At 45.7% G+C, this 21,086-nt stretch overlaps 2 protein-coding genes across 2 annotated transcripts; both read right to left on the reverse strand.

Moving 5' to 3' along the window:
- Positions 1 to 7,503: 7,503 nt before the first annotated feature.
- LOC112895640 (putative invertase inhibitor) lies at positions 7,504 to 8,726 on the reverse strand. Its single transcript, XM_025963617.1, has 2 exons — positions 7,966 to 8,726; positions 7,504 to 7,872 (listed from the first exon to the last, which is right to left on the reverse strand). The coding sequence occupies exons 1-2, from the start codon at positions 8,313 to 8,315 to the stop codon at positions 7,638 to 7,640; spliced, it is 585 nt and encodes a 194-aa protein (XP_025819402.1). The 5' UTR covers positions 8,316 to 8,726; the 3' UTR covers positions 7,504 to 7,637.
- Positions 8,727 to 8,895: 169 nt separating this feature from the next.
- Positions 8,896 to 15,555, reverse strand: LOC112895059 (dual specificity protein phosphatase PHS1-like). The gene is made up of 11 exons (XM_025962930.1): positions 15,190 to 15,555; positions 14,186 to 14,221; positions 13,918 to 14,096; positions 12,690 to 12,900; positions 12,013 to 12,186; positions 11,763 to 11,923; positions 10,636 to 11,668; positions 10,186 to 10,332; positions 9,884 to 10,111; positions 9,630 to 9,787; positions 8,896 to 9,520 (listed from the first exon to the last, which is right to left on the reverse strand). The coding sequence occupies exons 1-11, from the start codon at positions 15,268 to 15,270 to the stop codon at positions 9,151 to 9,153; spliced, it is 2,778 nt and encodes a 925-aa protein (XP_025818715.1). The 5' UTR covers positions 15,271 to 15,555; the 3' UTR covers positions 8,896 to 9,150.
- Between the last annotated feature and the right edge of the window lie 5,531 nt (positions 15,556 to 21,086).

Below are 21,086 nucleotides of genomic sequence, written 5' to 3' on the forward strand. Positions count from 1 at the left end.
ACATACGCCTAGTATTCTTCGAAATCTTTGGGGAACACCGGACAGTTATCTTGTTCTGAGAAGCATTATTTTTAATAAAGCAAAGGTAGGTACACTTATGGTTGGTACTCAGCAAGTGGAGTAAATTATATGACATGCAAGGCTATGATCAAGGAAAAACTGACATGGTTTGACTGCGATAAGTATTTTTAGTTGGCTAAGTTTTAATTAAGCAAGCATTAGCTAAGTGTAAGTATATACTAGCCCTTAAACAAAATATCAGAGGTAAATAATCCACAACATAAATAAGTAAATGAATAAATAAGGAACATCGATTTAGATCATCTTTAAATTTAATTATCATGTGAGTGTCCAAGGCGCTCTTAACCGTGAGCACGGCTGATATATCAGTTTTCACTCTGCAGAGGTTGCGTACTTTACCCACAATTCGTGTTTCCCTTGATGCCCGGGTTTGCAAGGCCCTTAGACACTTCCAAGGTGAGTGGCAGTGATTCACTGCGAGACCTTTACAAAGGTTCCCTAACTTATGACAATCCGCTAAGGTTTCAAGCCAAAGCGGTCATAACTCCCCCTAATGAGGAAACGCCTTAGCCAAGGACCACATATATCAATATGCCTCGAGAGAACTGAGCTATACCCCAACGATGCAACCCCTCTTGCCCTTTCGGTAAGATTATCATAAGCTAAGGTTTCTAATTAATTAGCCAAGACCAGAGCCATATAGTATTGTGGTTGCGTTATTTTCCTGGATGGTTCTCCATGTTCCAATTAATGCAATCATCTTATTTATCACCAATAAAGTATTCCATAACATATATAAACCAATGTAACATGATTTGCAGGTTATACAACCAAAATCTAAGTGAAAGCAACTAGCGTAGCTACAATATAAATATAATAACCCAGGTTTAATCAAGAAAGTTTAAAAGAAACTAGGCATATCCTTAATTTAGGATCCATCATATTCTAGACACATGCATGCATATAAAGTAAAAGTGTATTTATAATATTATTGGAACTGGAGTATGATCAAGGACCACTTTCCTTCGTTAACGAACTGCTGCTGCTCGGGAACGTCTTCAAAGCTCGGCTCTTGCGGACCCTCGAACTGCGTATCGTCTATCATAGCATACAAATATATACAAGCAAACAAATACAATAAATAAGAAATAGTACACCAATCAATATAAACAGAACAAAATAATATAACAAAACTACTGCATATGTCGTAAGGATCGCGTGAGCGCAAGAATCGATGAAAACGGAGTTAAAACGAAGAAATTAGGGCTAAAACACGATTCTAGGGGCTTATTTGCAAAAGATTTGAAACTAAAAGGGCTCTGACCGAAGAAACCGAGGGCTAAAACCTAATTAAACCTTAGACCTAGGGTGTAGATTGAAAAACAGAAGGGTTAAGGATGGCGGGTTCTATTTTAGAAAAAGACAGGGGCCTAAACAGAAGAAAAAGGACCTATACGCGATTACTTTTGAACTGACATGGACTGCGGGTTGATTTCCAGAAAACTTAAGGGCTAAACCGCAAAACCACCTCGAGTTGACCGGTATTAGATCTGTTTGACTCAACCTAGGACTGATCTGGACCGTTGGATCTAAATCTAATGGCGGGGAAGCGGACTGGCGGCGCGGGCGGTGGCGCGGGGCGCCGGCGGCGAGGCTAGCGCTGCGGCGGGTGGCGGCAGCTCACCAGAGAGACGCGTTTACGCGATTCCATCCTCGGGTTTGGCTCGGGTTTGGCCCAGGAGATAGCGCGCGTGAAGGGGAACTCAATTAGGGGGTTGAGAAGGGTCATTGGGGGCCGTAGGCGGCGGCCGGCGGCGAGAGGCGGTGCGGAGCGACGGTGAGTGGATTGGCGCACGGGGAAAGTGGGGGGGAGAGAGAGATTAACCGGCCGTGGAGGCTCCTTACCCCACGACGGAGCTCCTGCGGCGGCAGAAGAGCGGTGAAGCGGCGGCGCGGCGAGCTCCCGAGCTTGGCAATGGCGGCGGCGGTGGAGGCTCGGGATGTTAGGGTTTGCGGGCTGAGGCGGCAACTGTGGGTTGAGGACGAGGATCTAGGGCGGGGGAGGGGGGGCTTAAATAGGGGCGGCTAAGCGCCTGGGCATGCGGGCCCGTGGCCCCTCGCGACGGAGCAGCGGCGCCTGGCCGGACTCGGACTCGGGTCCGAGTCTGGCTCGGGGAAAAGACGGCCCCGACATGTGGGGCCTGCCTGTCAGTGAGCGGAAAGGGGGAGCGGGGAGAGAGGCCGGCGCGCGGGGGAGAAGTGGGCCGGGGGCTTGCTGGGCGGCGCGAAGCAAAGGGGAAAAGGAAGGAAAAGGGCCACCTGGGCCGGGCCATGTGGAAGAGAGGAAGGCCGACTCGGGCCAGGCCGCAAGGAAAAAAAATTGGGAGAGAAAAAGAAAAGGAATAGTGGGCCGGGCCCAACTAGGAAATAAGAGAAAAGGAGAAATGCATTTGAATTTGAATTTAAAATTTAAATTTAAATAGAAAACAATCAATAAAACAATGCAAAGGGCATGAAGTGCACAAACCCTAGGTTTCCTTATATTTATTTTTATAGATAAATAAAATACTATTAATGCACGGTAAATGCTCTAAAATCAAAAGAATTTGAATTAAATCCTTACGGATCCTAATTAAAATCTAACAAAGTTTATTTATATCCTTAATTTGAAAATTAGGGTGTTACAATTCGACATGTATCCGCATCGAGTAAAATCTGCTTTTTTTGTAGAATTTTCATGTTGTTTTTTTTGAATTTCGGATAAAAAAATCGGCTCATATCCGGCCTGATTTTTATAGCAGGCCGCAAATCAGCCTGAGCCTGCCAGCAGATTTATCAGGTCGGATTGGGTTCGTCGGATCGGGCGGCTCGTAATCATGTCTAGTTGATAGCTAGAGGAACATGCTGAAATAGTTGAATAGTTATTATTTATACGTTTCATTTCCAATATTCGCTCCTCCAGTTAATTTAAGACCACCACATCGAAAGACTTGGTTCAACAATATGTTAATTAAACCTCTAAATTCACCAATTTATGAGAATGTGTCAAAACAGTACTTTCGTGGCCCGGTGCATCATCGTCTTGGGCCGTTCTTGGCCCAGTGCCCGGTCCTTGAAAATGTCACCTCTTTCAACGGAGCAAAAGGCAGGGATAGGCGTTGTACCGTTCATTTCTTAAGCTGCTGACGAAAGGAGAAAAAGGGTTCCAACCAACCAATCAGTAGCCGTGCTGTGGCGAGTCCTACCTGGAGAATAGGAATTTGCTTTCGTTGTATAGTTAGCATCAAAATGACACGGCCTGTGAGGCTGTGACTAGACTATTATGCAGTGCACCTTTGAACTATCTATTATTAGGGCGGCCTTCTGGATTGCAGTTGCAGGAACTTCTCATAATCTTTTGGTTTTGGAGGAAACTAATTCGGTTATATTTGTTGGAAAGTAAAATATTTTCATGTGGTGTTGGTCGATGCCTGAAATTGCCCGGCGAGATGCTCCCCGAACATGTGTCCCTCAGCAGGAAACTGCAGAGAAGACTCGTCGGCGTCGGACACCGTCTCGGCGCGGCGGCCGCTGCGGGGTGACGGCACTTTGGTCTCGGCGAAGGGCAAGTTCGAGATGGGCTTCTTCAGCCCCGGCAGCTCCGGCCGGTTCTACCTACCTACCTATCGTCTTCTACGGCGTCGCCGACGGCGCCGGGTTAGAACGTCGCGGTGATGCGCGACAACGGCAATCTGGTCCTCGTCAATGGGAGCAACTCCTCCCATGTGCTGTGGCAGAGGCTTGGCGAATGGAGCGGCTGGTGCCACGGGAGCGCGCCGCTATGGTGCGGAGGCGGCGCCTCAACGGACCGATACCTCATACCTGGAGATTCCGGACATGAAGCTCCCTGACGACTCTCTCGCGCTGAGCGCTCAGAGCAGAGCAGAGTGCGAGTTGGCTTGCTTAGAGAACTGTTCCTGCCAAGCTAACACATTCTCCGGGCGTGGTGGCTGTGTGCCTGTGTCGTCTGGCACGACGGCTTCCACAACCTTGAGCAGATGTATGCGGATGACACGGCTGCCGTGGAGGACCCGCGGCTGCACGGCGACGGTGCCCCAGGCACTACAGCACCTCGCAACACTGACATGCTATGCTGCCGCGCCGCAAACGTATTCACTGCTGTACAGCTGAAGAGCTGACAAAATAAATACAGAATAGCTTCTTCTCCCTTCATTTAATTGTCAACCCTTGCATTCGCACGGGCTATGCAATGTAATAACATGTAAAAATTGAGGAGATGAGACACGGATCATATTTCTGTTACGGGAGAGTTAACGTCGTGCCAAATTTAGTTATCTCATTGATAATTATAGTGAGTAATAATCCATGCGTCTGTCAAGACGAAGCTAACAATGAATTCAGCAGTCACCCTTTACCTAAAAAAACAATGAAGGCGGGAGCTTACAACTCTGACAGAAATCCGACAACAGCCGCAAAAACGACCTGGAGGTTCAAGACTCAGGAGCAGATCGCTAGGCACCCTACTTGCGTCGTGGGCACCTGGCTAGCCCGGACGGAAGCTGATGCTGTGAGCCTAGAATCGCGTCACATGTAGCCGCCGCGACTACAAACCTTCTAAGCCGATGGAAGCACCTTGCCGGAGAGCCTGGCCAATTCAAGCAGAGGCGTCCAACTGCCGGCACAGGCAGCAAACCGGCAGGACAATTGTGAAGATCCGAAAGCCTAAAAAACCTCCATTCAGCACACAAACGGGTAACCATGATTTTCAGTTCATGACTGATCTAAATTCAACAAACTGGACTCTGTTTCTGATGTACTAGGAGCTAAGTACAGATGAAAGAAGCAGCATCCATTCTTGTTATCACCCAGGGGAGGTGAAGATGGTAACTACAAGCAAATCTATTTTTGCAAAATTGTTCACCATTGTAACCACATAGTGCTTTCGGCAGTTTGTAAGTTCTGGAACTGAAAGGTGGATTCAAACCACCTCCGTTCAGCAGAACTTATCAAATGTAACCAAATACAGAAATGTTGCTGAACTTTCTGAAACTGTCTGGACAAATGAAGACATGCCGAATAGCCGATTCTCAAGATGCTGTCTCCGGAGTACTGAGGCTTCTGGTTCTGAAGAGATGAATTGCGAAGTTGCCAGAAGTTCTGTCCTCGTATTCCTCTACGGTACTTGTGCATCAACTTTTGGTGCTTATGCGTCAACATCTGGGTACACTAACGCCGCAGCACCTGAATTTTCCAGGGAACAAGTAAAACAATGAGCTAATCAGGAACCATGTCATGGTAGTATTTTAACACTTTCACTTTTGTTAATACCAAGAAGAAGACAAAGAAGCAAGCAATCAGGAGTTACAGGATGAATACTACACCGTATTGGCTAACAAGTAAAAAAGCTGAATTTTCTTAACTGGATATCATATTGGAACAGCTGAATTTCTAAACTGAAGATCATTGCAAGAAATGAAATCTGACCATTTCTGTTACAAGACAACTATAGGATCTGTCACAGGACTGCTAAATCCCACGAGGCACTAAGAATACCGCAGACCTGACCATCTGACGCATGTTTCAGATTAGTCCTAACCAAACAAGTAAAACCATTTCCCAACAAGTCTGCACTTGATGAAAACACTAGGAAAATTTTACTAAATTTATTAAAAATTCACAGCAATACACTAGGAAAATTTTATCTTGTAATTTGCAAGCATCCTTATCAATACCATTTGTTGTTTTAGAATTCCATCCTTTATTTATTTCAGATGTTCCCACTTTGATATGTTGATTATTTAGAACATTTTTTTGTGCCCTTGAAATTTTGAAAATACTCACCTCCTAAATCCTGGGCCTGCCGCTAGATAGCATTCATTTGGAGTGATAAGTGTTAAATTGTGCCGGATATAAATTGTTGCTTCTAGTTCTATTATTCCTCCGATCCTTAAGGTATCTGCTTGGGTATGTCTCACGGTTACATAGCATAGCCATGACAAATTACTCCACTTTTTTTTTGACACAGAAGTAATCTCCAACAATAAAAAAAATTACATGAGAAACAAATTATCTCACACGGCTAGAGTTACTAATAACTATGAAAACAAGGTCTAGATGAACATTCTTTAGTGGTACAAGCATGATTTATGCGAACTGGCATATCTCAGCTGGTAAGCGATGAGAACCCGCTAGGGTTTGTTCCTAATCTTTCGATAAGAGGCGTGGAATAACTTGATTGATGATGGAAGAGACAACGTTCACGGCCCGACTACAGCCTTGCAAGGATGCTGCGCCTTAGCAACCGATACACCACCTCCTATGGTTGCCGCGATCTTGTGGAGCGCGACACCCAGCCACTAGGGCACTCGTCCTACAAGCAATCGAAGAACTAGCAAAAATAAGCAGAACAAGTACTGAAAAAACGAGATATAATTGAAGGTCTCAAACGAATCTCAATTATGGTGGGGTTCCGAAAATAAGTGGACGGACGGCTGGATCAGCACAAGCGTCTACAAGGAAGTAGCAAAAACTAAACTTGCATCTAACAAAACCCGAGCGTTCTTGGCGGCGGCTAAAAGTTATAAAGAAGTGGGAGAACGACCACAAGGATGCTGAGGTCGTGTTCCAACCTTAGGATGCGTCCGAATTGGACTCAACTTGATACACGACCCGTTGGGTCAAAATAGGGTGACGCAGCACCGTGGCTGAAAAGGACCCTGTAGTAAATTGAAGATTGCGGTTGACTCCGAACAGATATGGAGGTGATTCTGGATCCTTTGGAAAGTAGATTTTATAAGCTTTCCAGGAAGTACTTGAACCACCAAAACGGAGTCCGGATGAAGTCGTGGCGGCCATCACAAGTCGTGTCTGTCCTGCAGTCCGAATCCAGCCTGCGCGATGCCTCTTTCCTTTTGATCCAATCCATTGTTCCTGAGTAAAACAAGAGTGCACGTGTCTCCATTATCTAAATATAATGAATCTGAGCTTAACAGTGAACTTACTTGATGGGTAAGCCGACGAGCACGAGCGCGAGTAATAGGACCAAGAGGTGTTATCGAAGTAGATACTGGTGCAGGTGTGGCGATGTCCTCATCGGTAAGGTTCCTTGTGGTGGAACCTACCCGAGTTCGAGTCCTGAACTCGGCACGGATGCTCACATTTTTCTAGATTTATTTCAAGATTTAACTGGCGCTATTCTTTCAGTGGTAGGCGACGTATCCGTCGATAGCGAGGCGCTTGCAGTGACTTCATCAATCTTAAAGATCTACCGGCTCAGTCTCTCGAAGATGCTCATAGGGTTACGTGCGTGTTCGTGAGCGTCTGTACTGTGTTTCAAAAAAAAAAGTATGGTTATGGCATACAGGTGGCACGCCTCTCATGCGTCTATAGATATGCATTCCGCTATGGTACCATTCATGAATTCTCCTGACAGAATATTTCCAATCCACAAGTTTCACGTAATCTAATGTCACAATCCCACCGACTACCCAATCTGATTACAATGGAAGTTCATCCAAGGGTACGTGCGGCTTGGTTGTTTTACAAAATTAAACTAGCTGCCACGATCGAGAGCTGAGCTGAGTAGATCGATCAACGTTGATGAGGCCCCCGATCTATCACGATGGTGGCCCGCGGATGAGCTTGGTGATGGCGAGCGCGATGCTGCAGAGCTGGTCGACCTCCCGGTTGCGCGCCGTGAGGATGTTGCGCTGGTCCGGCACGGCCTGGCACCCCCTCTGGCACAGCTTCACCTCCGCCTGGCTCGCCGCCACCAGCGCCTCCGACTCGCTGAACGCCCCAGAGTCCACCGCCGACGTCGCGTCCGACAGCTGCTCCACCGCCGACTCGTACCTGCACCGGCAGCAACCACATCATCACCATCACCATCATCAGGGGACAGGGGTTGCACTAGCTAGCATCGACCGCATCGTCATTATCACCGACCTCTCGCCGCAGTCCTCGAGGCACTGCTGCAGCTGCGCCGTCTTGCTCTCGAGGCTGTCGTCGTCGTAGATGCTGGAGAGGTAGGTGGCCGTCTCCGACGCGTTCCGCTGCGCCGCCTGGATGGCCACCCGGGCCAGCCCCGCCGTGTTGGCCGTCTTGGTCGACGGGTCCGCGGACAGCGTCGCCACGCACAGGTCGTGGTGCCCCGCGGCCTGCTTGCACGCCTCCTCGACGGAGTACTTGCTCGACGGAGCGGCCGTGGGCGCCGGCGCGGGGCCTGCGGACGCCGCCGCGACGAGGAAGACGGAGAGCACGGCGCGGACGCCGGCGAAGGACGCTCTGGAAGCCATGTCGGGCGCTCTCTTTCTTGTCTTTTGTTGCCGTCTCGTTTTTCTTTTTGGAGATTTCCGTATATGCTGCTCGACTTGGCTAAATTAAGGTAGTGATAAGCTGATGTGCTGGCTATATTAAGGACTGACAGGTTCTTGTCAGTTTTGTGGTTGTGGCCCATGAAAGGCTACCGTACCTGTCGTGTGTCGTCTACCTGTGCCAATGCGGCGGAAGGTGTTCCTCCGGTGTCCCCGCCGGCAGTTGGCCGAAGTCACTGGCGCCGGCGACGGGGCGGCGGAAGGAGGTGTTCCTCCGGTGTCCCCGCCGGCCGTTGGCCGAAGTCACTGGCGCCGGGGACGGCGGAGACGAAACTTCCAAGGACCTCCCTCGGTATTGATGTTCACAATTACTTGGAGCAATCTGGTTCATAGTTTCACACTACTGCTATTGATGCATCCAACTTGAGACTTGACTCGAGTTCCGGCTTACTTGAGATGCAGCACTGACTGAATTTGACACAAGTATATGTTTGGGAAAACTTTTTTCTAAATGCTCAGACTGATTTTGATCTCGTTGAAGCGTCCGATCCAGAGACCATGATACCAAAAAGGCAAAAACCGATGCTTGCCTCGCCTCATTATTTCTGGTCTGTTGTTCATATTGCGAATACAGAGTGTGTGTTTTATTCTTCGGCGTTGCTCTCTTCATATACCTGAACATACATGTGCTAATCATACTCATACAGGCGTATGTACTAAACCTACACCCTAACTACCCTAATGTTCAGTCTGCATAATGATGTTACAAGAGTGTGAATCAAGTACACTCCCTCGGCTACAGTACAAGCAAAACATATCAGAAGCTCAGCTCACCGGCGAACGCCTTGGTCAGCTTCTGAGACGGGCTCAGGCTCCCACCGCGGCTGATCCGGAGGGACTCGATCGACTTCTGGATCTCCATGGTCATGGCGCTGTCGACACTGCCTGCGGAGAGCCGCTTGTGCGCCTTCTGCAGGTGCAGCTTGAGCGAGCTCGTGCTCAGCCCGACGTTCTTGCTGCAGATAGGGCACACCTTCATTTCAGGCCGCTTGTGCTGCCAGTCCATGGACACCTTGCCATGAAGCTTCTTGTCTAGGGCCAGGAGAGCCTTGGCAAAACCGTCGTTCGGTTGCGCTCGACGATGCACCTTCTTCAGTAAGTTCCAGGCTTTTGCAAGAGTGAAGCCCCTGAAACAATAAATTTTGAATCATGTAAATGGCAAGTTTCAATGAAATTCTTGTGCGGTCGTTATAACATGTAATTGCTTGGAAGCAGATGAGTAGTCAAGATTCTTACATTCTAAGCATCAGGAAGGCAAGGACAACTGTGGCGCTCCGACTTTTTCCCTCAAAGCAATGAACCAGAACCTTACCTCCTACATGATTTACATGATCAATAAAATCTGATGCTTCCTCAAAAAGATCACTGATGTTTGCATCATCATCGTCACTTATCTGCAAAAGAAAATGATGTTCCAATTTAAATAAGAAAACATGAATTATGTGAAGAGTATGACACGTGAATTCTAAACCAGAGATTGGTGCTCTTACTGAAAAGTTCTTGTATTCAAAAAGATCAGGAAATTGGGAATCGGATTGACCAATCTCATTCGAACACAAACATAGTATATGGGTAATGCCCAAATGCTGAAGGGTGTATTTAGACCTTGCTGCCAGAGCCCCACCTATGAACAAGTTGGTGACAACAAGAGAAGGTCGCTCTGTATTGGCAGCATCGGAGATCAAGGCTATCCTTTCTATGATGTGTTCAAGACGCACCTGCAAGTGTTCTATTGTAAGGTTCACTAATTCCTTGAAGTGGGTATAACGTTCATATATATCTTGTGACCAACCTTTAATTCATAGGCATCAGCTACCATGTTGTTTTCAGTTCCATCAAAGAAGCCAGAATGAAAATTGTTCTCCTGACAAAATTTGATAACATCGGTCTTCAGTACTTCATTCCACTGTTCAATCTCTTTGAGCAATTCAGGATCAACCTGTTGAATTACAATGTTACTCATAACTAAAAAATTCTGAATCATTTTAAAAAAACACAACGCAAATTGATAGTAAAGAAAGAAGCCCATTGAGTAACGTAACTCAAATTTCCAATGAAAACCTTTAAAAGGTTTGTTGTACTACCACTGGTGTATGCCTGTATCAAGTACAAACTCCAGCCCAAAAAATCAAAATTACTTGCACTTAATTAGATAACTAATCAGAGAAGAAATAATCTAAGGATATTTTCCTATTCTATTTAAATGAAAATGATTTGTCACTTTCACTCAGGAGATTCTTACCTTTGGATTCTTGTAAAAATCACGAAGTTTCATTGTCATCCTAAAATTTCGAGGAGCCTCGGCACTCCCCTTGAAGTATTTGTTGCTCCAACTGTCCCTGGATAGAGGAGAAGCTGAATCTGTGCTTCCGCGAGATCCAGCAGACAAGTACTTTGTTGTGGATTTCAGCATTTCAGAATCGCTCGGCAGTTCATTGTTCAGTTGCTTACTAGGAGTACTATAGCTGGCTCCAGGTGAAGGAAAATCCAATAGTACAGAATCATTATTGTCAGATTCTTCGGAGCTCTTAGTAATTATGGACAAAAAAAGTCGCAAAAGGCCATCCAGTTTTTGGTAAAGCTGGAGAAGAAATAGGTGGAACCCCTCCAGATCCCTTAGAGCTGCACGAAATGATCCTCGGAATTCATGAATCGCTACAGCATTGTCTTCATCAGAAAGGGATAAACAAGAATCGGTGGAAGTAACCTCATCAGGTCCTGGATGCCCAAGCTTACCACCAGAAATTTCATACAGGATACTTGCGGAATAGTCTGAGCTATTCAAAATGAGCTCCACAACTTTGGGATACCGCTCATGATCTTTGGTACGTCGCCCTGCAGGGGGGCGACGGGGAACACCAGTGTCAATTGCCACAATGCAAAAGGTGCCATTTGTACTTTCAGTATTTTCTCTTTCATTCTTGAATGCTTCAACTTTTTTTGACATGGGATCCAATTCCATAGAATCAAACCTCCCACTCACAGAGTGAGACCGCTTTTCTCTAAGCAAAATTTTTGTAATCAGTTGATTGGAGCTTTCTGTGGTGCTCTTGCAATCTTGCAATCTATCCACATGGGGTGACGATGATCTATCTGAAATCATCAGATTTGCAGGATTACCACGCCAACCAAGCTGACGGCATGGGAGTCTGTCCTCATTCCGGAGTATTAGATCAAGCATCAAAACCCTTCCCAGGGATGAAGCAGTAACACAAGCAGCTTCTCGCGAATTGAATGCCTTTGAACTCTCAAGTAGTGGGGAGCCATGTATATAACTGTGAAGCCAGAAGGCAACAATTTCAGCTCCTCTATAAGTTGTAATAGAGAAAATGCATATGTTTGTCATGATTGTACAATACGTAGCAGTACCTCATTAGAAGAAGGCAGCGGCTTAGCTCAAGAGCTTCCAGCAACTCTGAGCAAGTCATCTCACCCACCTCATCATTATTTGAAACGGCTACTGCCCGTGCATTTTCTGCAGCATGCTTAATCCCCTGCCACTCTGGGCTAGAATTGTAGACTGCTCTAGCCTGCATTTGTTAGAGAAAATATGTATAAGAAATCAAATATTGCTCCATAACATAATCAAATTGTACAATTCATTGGGGTTCAGAAATACTTGTGGTGTCTGGACTCCAAGCAATCTTGCAAATTCATAACCCAAACGTTCTGCCTGTGTTGCCATCTTTGATGATGAGAACTTTATAACAGCTGCTGCTTCTTTGGCTAATTCACTGTTACCTGAAGAACTAAATAGTGCAAAGAACACTACACCACCAGAGTTTACAGTCACCTGTAAAAAACAGGACATGGAAAGCAGCATTTACTTTCACAGATCAATATAGATGATACAAGTGAAATGGCAGTAGAAGAATATGATCTTGTATGTTTGATACTCCCACCGCTCACCTTTTGTAAGGCATATTTTGAATTGAAAAAACCAGACTTAGAAAGTTTTGACCAATAATTTATCAAATGATATGTATTTTTAGTGTACAAAAGTAGTATCAACAGATTCGTGTTTCAAAGTGCTTTTAATATGATTTTGAGTTTGTAGCAATTGATAGTAAATCGTAAAAGAAACTAAAGGTCAAAATATAATTCTGTAGATTTGTTCACACTAAAATACGCCTCAACTAAGTGGACAGAGGGAGTATGTAAAAAGTTCAATTCATTTCGGTACCCTAACATGCCGATTAGTCTCAGATATGGTAAATAGAAGCAAATGATTCTCTTTCACTACAATGACCATTGCATAGGATGTTGAAATTGGCATCATAATACGTAGCAACAAACCTCGAGAGCTTTGTTCATTTCATCTTCAGAGAGTTCCGAACCACTACTATGTTCTGTATGATGCAGAGATGACAGGACGTCCCATGAAAATTCTGATGACTCGATGTCTAGTGTAGAAGCATTCCCAAGTCTCTCCCACAAGCTTATTTCAGCAGGTTGATCGCAAGTCAAAAGATCTTTCCCTACTGGTTCTTCTCTAACCAAATGCTCACTACAGTGGGCAGAGAAGAAAACAATGACAACATTAGCACAAAATTCTTACAAATCTGCTGCTCAATAGCTTATGATTAACCTAGCTGCTGTTTAACACCCATATTTTTCACAATTTACAACCCATACAAGTTCCTGTCCCATTCAGATTCATGTTCCATATTCTAAATAAAACATTAATGCCAAATTCAATATACAAAATTTTTCATATGAAATTAGTTATATGTAAAGTATTAAACACATCATTCCATAGATTATTGCATCATTCTGCTATATATGTCTCTTTGTTTGAGACACTTCCAATAATACAGATCAACATGTCGTGTAATAATATTTACACCTAATCTAGAATTTACCATCAAAATATTCAGTTATACTCAAAGAAAAACTGCTGCTTTCATTATGGAATAAAACATAATTGGGTCAATTAAGATGCCTCAAGGATTAACTCTCTATACATTAAAGCAGAAATGCTGATTCCCTTATGAATATGACATAACTGGAAACACTAAGATGAATCTGAAGGATCAGCTCTCTAGACTACTATATACAGAACTACCATCCAATCTATCATCTTCACATCAAAGACGGCAGTTTGGGGCATAATTGTAAGCTAAGTTAGAGCATCCTAATAGAGAGGAATATGAGGGATGTATATACAGAATTACAGACAAAGAAACCCAGCATACCCCTTCACCAGAAGAAAAGCCAAAACAAGGGAATCGATGTGTTGGCACAGATTTCAACTTTTCAGATAACTTGTTGTCCCAGTAGTTCATTTAACAAGAGAAATCCAAAAGAGGGTTAAATTCTGTCCCTCAGGTACTCAACTTTTTTCTCTGGGAACACACAGCATTCCATTTTCATATGAAATAAAACGGAATATGATTCAGCATTTTCACCATAAGTTTTTTAAAAGTACGAGACATAATTTAATTTGCAATTGCAGGTGATGAACGAAGTCCTACAAAGTGATCTTTAAAGGATAATAGGACGTAGAGGGATTTTGTGAAGCAACCTTAAGTCCCCACTACCAAATAATGAGAAGCTTCCACTTGGCATGACTTCAATCCTTGAACCTCGATGTGGGAACCCTGATGGCCGGAATGCCCCACTCCTCTTACGTACTAATGACAGCCATTTCTCAAATGTTTGGGCTGGTGTGGATATATCACCACCAAATAATAAAGAAACCACCTAAAAGACAAGATTTTTTGGTTTTGCTGATTAAGGTGAAGTAACAAATTCAAACATTACAAATGAACATTGGAGAAATAATTAATTACTCGAGAGGATAGCTTCAGATCTGTATCCTCGTTTTCCTGCAAAGATGTAAAATTTCTTACATGTAAGTATTACTGTTTCAAGGCATTTCAAATTACGCTGATGGCATATTTCAGTTGATGAAAAGTTTGAGATAAGAAGTGAGATCTAAAGTATAACATGGTCGGTTCTTTCTGATGATGAACAAATGGAATATCTGCTTCAAGGTTGCCTCGATTATCAAGTTCTTAGTTCTAACATATGGAAGAGTGCACGCCCACAGAACTAACACCAGCACAAGAGCAACTCTTCTATTTACAAGCATATGCTCCACAGATGCAAGTGGATGGTCCGTTTCAAACTCATTTACATTCCTAATATGCTCACCTCGACTTGGGAAATTAGTCAAATTAATATGTTTGTTCTCTGGTCTTGCAAGGAAGAGAATTCCAAGTTTTGGCACAATCACCTACCACTGCTCACCTTTTCTGGGGAAATTAGTATCCATAACCTCCAAGCAAAGCAGAAAGCTTATCTAGTTTCTATATCACGAGGTGGCAGGCATAATGCATTGCACACGTAATCATATTAACCAAATGAGATCAAATTAGTTTTCTTCATTCATGATGAAATGACCCTCCGAATCAATCCTCGCAAAGCACTACCGCCTGGCGTGCATTTGGGGTCAGAACGATTAGCAAGATCCGACTAGCTCGCAATGAAAGGCCCACAGAGACACCTCAGTGGGTAGGCCAGCCGGATCAAGAACCAACATAAAACCTAAATCTGGTCAGTGGCCACCTCAGCGCAGCCGCATTTCGCCACTTTGCCACATAATGACATAACCGCAACAAGAAACCAGCCCAAATAAGATAGAAGTTCTTAGATTTCCCAACAAGCCCCCTCGCACCCTCACTCTTTTCCTCGCCCAGGGAACTACCAGAATAACCAACTCAGCGCCTGAACCAGGACCACATCAGATCACACAGCAAACTGCTCAAGTCGAGATAAGAGAAACGAGCCCGACCTTGGGAGGAATGGAGGAGGGCTGCTCCTGGCCGCGCGCCTCCGCCGCCTCCTCTGGCTGCGTCGCCTCCCGATCTTCCATGGGAGGGGGCACGGCGCGAGTAGCCCTTGGCAATGCAGGCGCGTGGCGTGATATAGGAAGGCTTCGGCAACCGCCGCCTACGGCCTGTGCGGGCGCCTGGGCTCCCGGTGGGGGAGCGGGGCCGTCAGACCCGACGGAAAAGGCGGGATCTTGGGCGAGTTTTTCCTCCCCCGCGCCACCCTTTCCGTCCGGGTGTCGGCTTTTTTCCGTAATGGAGACTGGAGACGGAGGACGGAGTGCGCCAGAGACGAAAGCAGAGGGGAAGACGAAAGTACAGGCGAGCGTGGAGTGGATCAGTGGGGTGGTTACTGCTTCTTCTTTTCTTTTTATTTTGACGGAATCTCCACAGATTGGACTATTGGAGAACGGCCGGGGATAGCACGGCCGTCCGATCCAGCAACGGAAAAATCCGTCGCCTTGACAGTTTTGCTCGAGTGTGATTAATTAATTCCTAGGTTTAGCAAGGCCGGACGCCCAGTTATCATGCTTATTAGATACACACTAGAAAGTAGGCGCGCCTTTGGCGCACCAGCGGTAGAACCCGTGAAATAAAATAATATCATTAGAAGTTTTGTTTCAGTTGAAAAATATAGTACAGTAAGATTAGAAGTTAGATAAGTAACATAAATATTTTAATTTAATTGAATACCATGCTTGCATTTACTAACCGTTTAGATTTATCGATGCTTAAATGGAATTATTTATCGGATATGATGAAACGATGAACCATACAGTGAAGGAGTCGATTGGAACTTTGTTGTAGATTGTCTATAAACTGTTGATCCATGGAAGAATCTACTTTTGTTTTGGTTGAAGAGTACATGACAATATCAATAATTTAGGAGATGACTTTTAGTTGAGATGCGGGTGTCGCTGTTTTACCGGCTGCCCACCGAGAGGTATACCTAAGATAATAAGTTTAGGTTGGGAGATACCGAGATCAGGAACTCGAAGGTGCAAGGAACATAAGATTTAGACAGGTTCGACCCGCGATGTGCGTAATACCCTATGTCCTGTATAGTGGTTTGTATTGCCTTGGGTGTAGATATTTTTTTCTTTTGAAGGGGTCACTACCCCGTTATATATCCGGGAGGATAGGGTTACATGAATTCTAGTCCAATACTAGCCAAGGAATCGTACTCGAGTACAACTCGAGTAGTTTCCTTCTGTACTGACTAGTCTTACTTCGCATGCGAGCAGAGTACAACACAAATAAGAGATAGGACAAGCCTTATCTCTTAATCCTGTTTAAACTACGTTATGTTCACAGTCCCGTAGTCCCGGATCGGACAAGCCCCCCGAGCTCTTCGTAGCTGAGTACTGCAGGTTTCTCGAGTATTTTCAAAGTAGTCTTCGGCTTCTTTTGAAGCTTCGTCTTAAAGTTCTTCTTCGAGTACTTTCTTGGCTGCATCGAAGCTATGAGGTGCTCATACCCCGAATTACTTCTCTGGTATGGTGTGCGATTGAAAAATCGCATTCCATATGGAGTAACTCCCGAGCCTTAGGTTGAATCGGAAAATTAAGCTGAGGGTCACATTAGTCTTGAATCTTCCTTACTTACTTTTCAAATAAATTTGAAAAAATAAGTAGTCGATGCCACGTAGCCCGCAGCCCCCGAGCCTTGAATCCAAATCTCTCAGATTTGGAAATAAAGATCCAAAGGTCGTGGCATGCAGTGAGAAAATGTTCCCATGATAAATAACTGGTGTGATGGTACGAATGATGGAAGTTAGATCTCGAATTCGAAAAATCCCTTTTTCGGGACAATTAACCCTGAAAAATGATTAATCGAATATTTTATCTAAACAATCCACCAAACGACCCCTCATCTTCCGAATATTCCCTAAAACGACTCTTGAACTTCGAAACAGTAAAACTGTATCCGGCCGCTGGCTATTTAACCCCGCGGAAACGCTAGGTAAAATTCGTGCTTCCAATCGTCAGTCCGCCAAAAAATTTCTGAATCCCCAACCAGATCCGCGCTCCACCTTTACCTCCTTTGGAGAACCCCCAAACTAGCTAAATCTCTCCACCCTTTTCTCCGCAGCCCCCGAGCAACTTGTGGCAAGCAAAGCTGAAAATGGCGCCCAAGAAATCCCACGAGAAAGATGGGAAGGGGAAGGAGGCGAAGCCACCATCTGGGGAATGGATTTACAGTAAGTGCTCCAACAACGAACCCATGAATCTTGTTTCTAAGGGTTTTCTTCAAGATAAGTCTTGTCAACTGGCGCCCCTCTTTTCGCGAATCTGTTCCCATGGAAAATGTGGACAAAATCGTCACATTTTACCATTTTGCCGAACAGGGTTTGGCCCTCCCCTCTTGCTCTTTCTTCCGAGGCCTTCTTTACTTCTACGGGCTTGAGCTCCATCACCTCAACCCGAATTCGATTTGCCATATTGCTATCTTCATTCACTTTTGCAAAGCTTTTCTTGGAATTGAACCCTACTGGGATTTTTTCCGCTTTCTTTTCCGAATAAAGCCACAACCCACTTCCAAAAATCCATCCATCGTAGGGGGCGCCGGCATCCAGCTTAGACAACAAGCCGGTGATAGGTACATTTCCTACAAATTCCCCTCCAATATTCCTGGATGGAAGAGCCATTGGTTCTACATCGGAAATCATACCCCCCAGCTCCCTGAAAAATCCGGAAAACCCCCTATCGTGAGGCCAGAGTGGAATATCGAACTCTCCAGAGAAGACCTGGACCAAGTCGACGAGCTGCTAGCCATCATAGAAGCCAATAAAGAAATAGGTGTGACCGGAGCGTCTGTAATGTTTTCGTTCTTCAAACGCCGGATCCAGCCAATCCAACAACGCCATACGCTAGGCTTTGAGTACATAGGCGCTGAAGATCCATCTCGGATGTGCGCAGAGGAGCTGACTGACGACGCCACGCTCATCCGGGTCAAGAGAGTACTGCTGGATGTGAACGCAGTTCCCTACGTCCCGGAGCTGTTTTCGGCGCACAATCCTCCAAAACCAGTAAGAATTCGACTACTTTTTTAGAACAAGTTCTGCTATTCTGCCACCGCTAACTGAAAATCTTCTGCAGGGGCACAGAGTTGTACCGGAGCTATCCACCACAACCTGACATCTCCCGACCAGACCACCTTCTTCCCAGCACCGTGGCAGAAGCAAAAAAGGCTCAAGCATCCGAAGCTCAGCCTGGCAATGAAACAACCGAAAGCGAGAGCCCCCTGGCGGAAAGGGAAACTGAAGGGAAGGCGAGAAGGAACAACTCCCCTGGACCATCCGTGGAGTTGACCGAAACTCTGCCTTTGGTCCCATGGGGTCGTCGGGTAGTGCGCAAATGGAAAGCGCATGTAATCAAATCCTCCAGGTATGAAGTTGCTGCCTTGTTGAATTGTCAAATATCAGAATTGTTGCATGCTAACACTGTCTTTTTTGTAGTCCTTCTGCTTCTTCTCCCGACCCCAAGCGCCAAGAGGTGGTCGAGACCGGATTCGCTGGGAATGATGTTCCAGCAGATGAAGCAGGGACGGTTACCATCGCGGTGGCGGGCACCGCGCAATCAGCTGGTGTGACCCCGCCACCGACAACGAGTACTGAGGTTGAAATACCTCAGGCCTTGAGAACAAAGAAAGCTATCATGAAGAAATCTTCACTGTAAGTGTAGAACTTTCGTGCATAATGCATATCCTGTTCTTTTCGACTTGTGTAGTAATATAACTGATTCTGCTTCATTAGGTCTATAACTGACATGAGGTATAAGCCAAAACCCATCACGGCTACTCCAGCCCCCGAGCCGCCGGCCCCTGAGGAGCCAGCCCCCGAGGAACCAGCCCCTGAGGAAGACACGACACTGCCCGACCCAACACCCCCCGAGCCCCAACAATTCGAAGCCGGAGCTGGTGGTGAAGAACAAGTCGAGGCCACTCATGCCACTCCTGCATATAACACAAGTAAGCGTCTGACCTCTCATGGCTAATTGCTTAGACTACAAACAATATGTACTGAGCGCGTCCTGACTTGAAGGTGCCCAACAACCATCTACTGAAGAAGCTGCAGGGACCTTAAGGAGACCTGGAGATCTGCTGGTGGCCGGACGTGGATACCAGAACATCATCACCACAGATCTAGTGGATGATCCGATCCTGACGGACAACAACATATGATACTTCAAGAAGATCTCCAAAGATATGTACAATTTTACCCTGGTAAGGCATGATTACTCTTTTGCCATTATACGTTGTCGAGCTGCTTGTCTTAATCTTTCCCCTTATGTAGGATGTGATCAAGCTCTCACAACAGAAATCCGAAAAACTGAAGGCAGTCGTGAGTGGCCACCAGGAGCTCGTTGCAAAGGAAAAATGCATATCAGAAGAGCTGACGAAGAACATGTATCTTTAGAGAGAGCTCGACAAGCTGAAGCTGGAGCGGACGTGAGAAACGTGGCTTCTCAAGAATGATCTCCGCAATCTTGAGAAGGCCAACTCCGAGCTCCAGGAACAACTCAAAGAACAGAAGAAGGCGCACCAAGGCAAGCCCTTTCTTCCCTCGAGTACTTTAACTTAACAATTTATCTTGAATTCTGAAAATATCTTCACCGCAGAGCTTAGGAAAATCTTAACATATAAAGAAGAAGGAACAAATCGTCTATACTGAACGACCGTTCCCTCACGTTGCGATCGTGATATTGCCGGATCCCCTGCAGGTATCGTGCTTACTAAACAAGAGCGGTGCAGCGAGCCTCTTCGATAGAGTCAAGCTCTAACTACCTTGCTTCATCCGCCTCGCTTTCATTGTACATTTCAACCCTTAGGGATTTCCACATGATGTCGGCCGGTAAGATAGCTTCAGAGCCATAGATAAGGAAGAACGGTGTTTGTCCTGTAGCTTTGGACGGCTGAGTCCTGAGCCCCCAGACGACATGTGGCAACTCATGTATCCACTTTCCTGCTTTCTTGCTATTTTTTTATCATAGAGTATTTTCTTGAGGCCCTCGATTATCATGCCGTTCGCCCTCTCGACTTGACCATTGGCCTTGCGTGTGCAACAAAGACATATTTGACCTCAATGCACACATTTTCACGGAACTCACAGAACTGGTTGGCCGTGAAATTTGATCTCAGGTCCGTGATGATAGTGTTCGGGAAGCCGAAGCGATGCAAGATATCGGAAATGAAGTCAACGACTTGATCTGGTGTGAGCCTGGCTATCGGCTTGTACTCGATCCATTTGGTAAACTTGTCGATAGCTATCAATACATGGGTGAAACCTCCTGGCGCCGTTGTGAAGGGCCCAATCATATCAAGGCTCCAGCAAGCGAATGGCTAGGATGGTGGTATGGAGATAAGACTATGAGCTGGGACGTGAGATTGCTTGCCAAAGAATTGGCAGTTTTGGCATCTCCGCACGAGGTCCTCAGCATCGAACACTGCGGTGGCCCACCAGAAACCAGCTTTGTATGCTTTTCCCACCAGTGTTTGTGAAACTGCGTGGTTGCCGCAAACGCCCTCATGTATCTCCCACAGTATGTCGCAGCCGTCTTCTCTCGTGACACACTTCATGAGCACACCTGATCGTGCGCCACGCCAGTAGAGTTTACTGTCAACTAGGACGAAACCCTTACTTCTGCACATGACACGAGCTACCTCTGCGCTTCTTGCGTCCATCCCCACTGGTAGTCTTTAGTCTCGGATGAAATCGATATAAGCCTCTCTCCAGTCCTCTCCAAGCAGCATAACCTCCCGACCAGGCTGTTGAGGGCCAGCATCAATGATTACCTGAGGTGGGCTTGATGGATGGCTGTTTTAACTCCTAGACAAAAACTCCTGCTGGAACCTGTGCGCG

Source organism: Panicum hallii, chromosome 5 (assembly GCF_002211085.1).
Source record: "Panicum hallii strain FIL2 chromosome 5, PHallii_v3.1, whole genome shotgun sequence".
NCBI lineage: Eukaryota > Viridiplantae > Streptophyta > Magnoliopsida > Poales > Poaceae > Panicum > Panicum hallii.

Excerpts from the sequence above, each read along its gene's own strand:
- LOC112895059 (XM_025962930.1), bottom strand. The coding sequence starts at position 15,270 with ATGGAAGATCGGGAGGCGACGCAGCCAGAGGAGGCGGCGGAGGCGCGC. Across the intron at positions 14,222-15,189 it reads CCTCCTCCATTCCTCCCAAG|GAAAACGAGGATACAGATCT; the intron begins GTCGGGCTCGTT and ends ACATCTTTGCAG. Across the intron at positions 14,097-14,185 it reads ATCTGAAGCTATCCTCTCGA|GTGGTTTCTTTATTATTTGG; the intron begins GTAATTAATTAT and ends CTTGTCTTTTAG.
- LOC112895640 (XM_025963617.1), bottom strand. The coding sequence starts at position 8,315 with ATGGCTTCCAGAGCGTCCTTCGCCGGCGTCCGCGCCGTGCTCTCCGTC. Across the intron at positions 7,873-7,965 it reads CTCGAGGACTGCGGCGAGAG|GTACGAGTCGGCGGTGGAGC; the intron begins GTCGGTGATAAT and ends CTGCCGGTGCAG.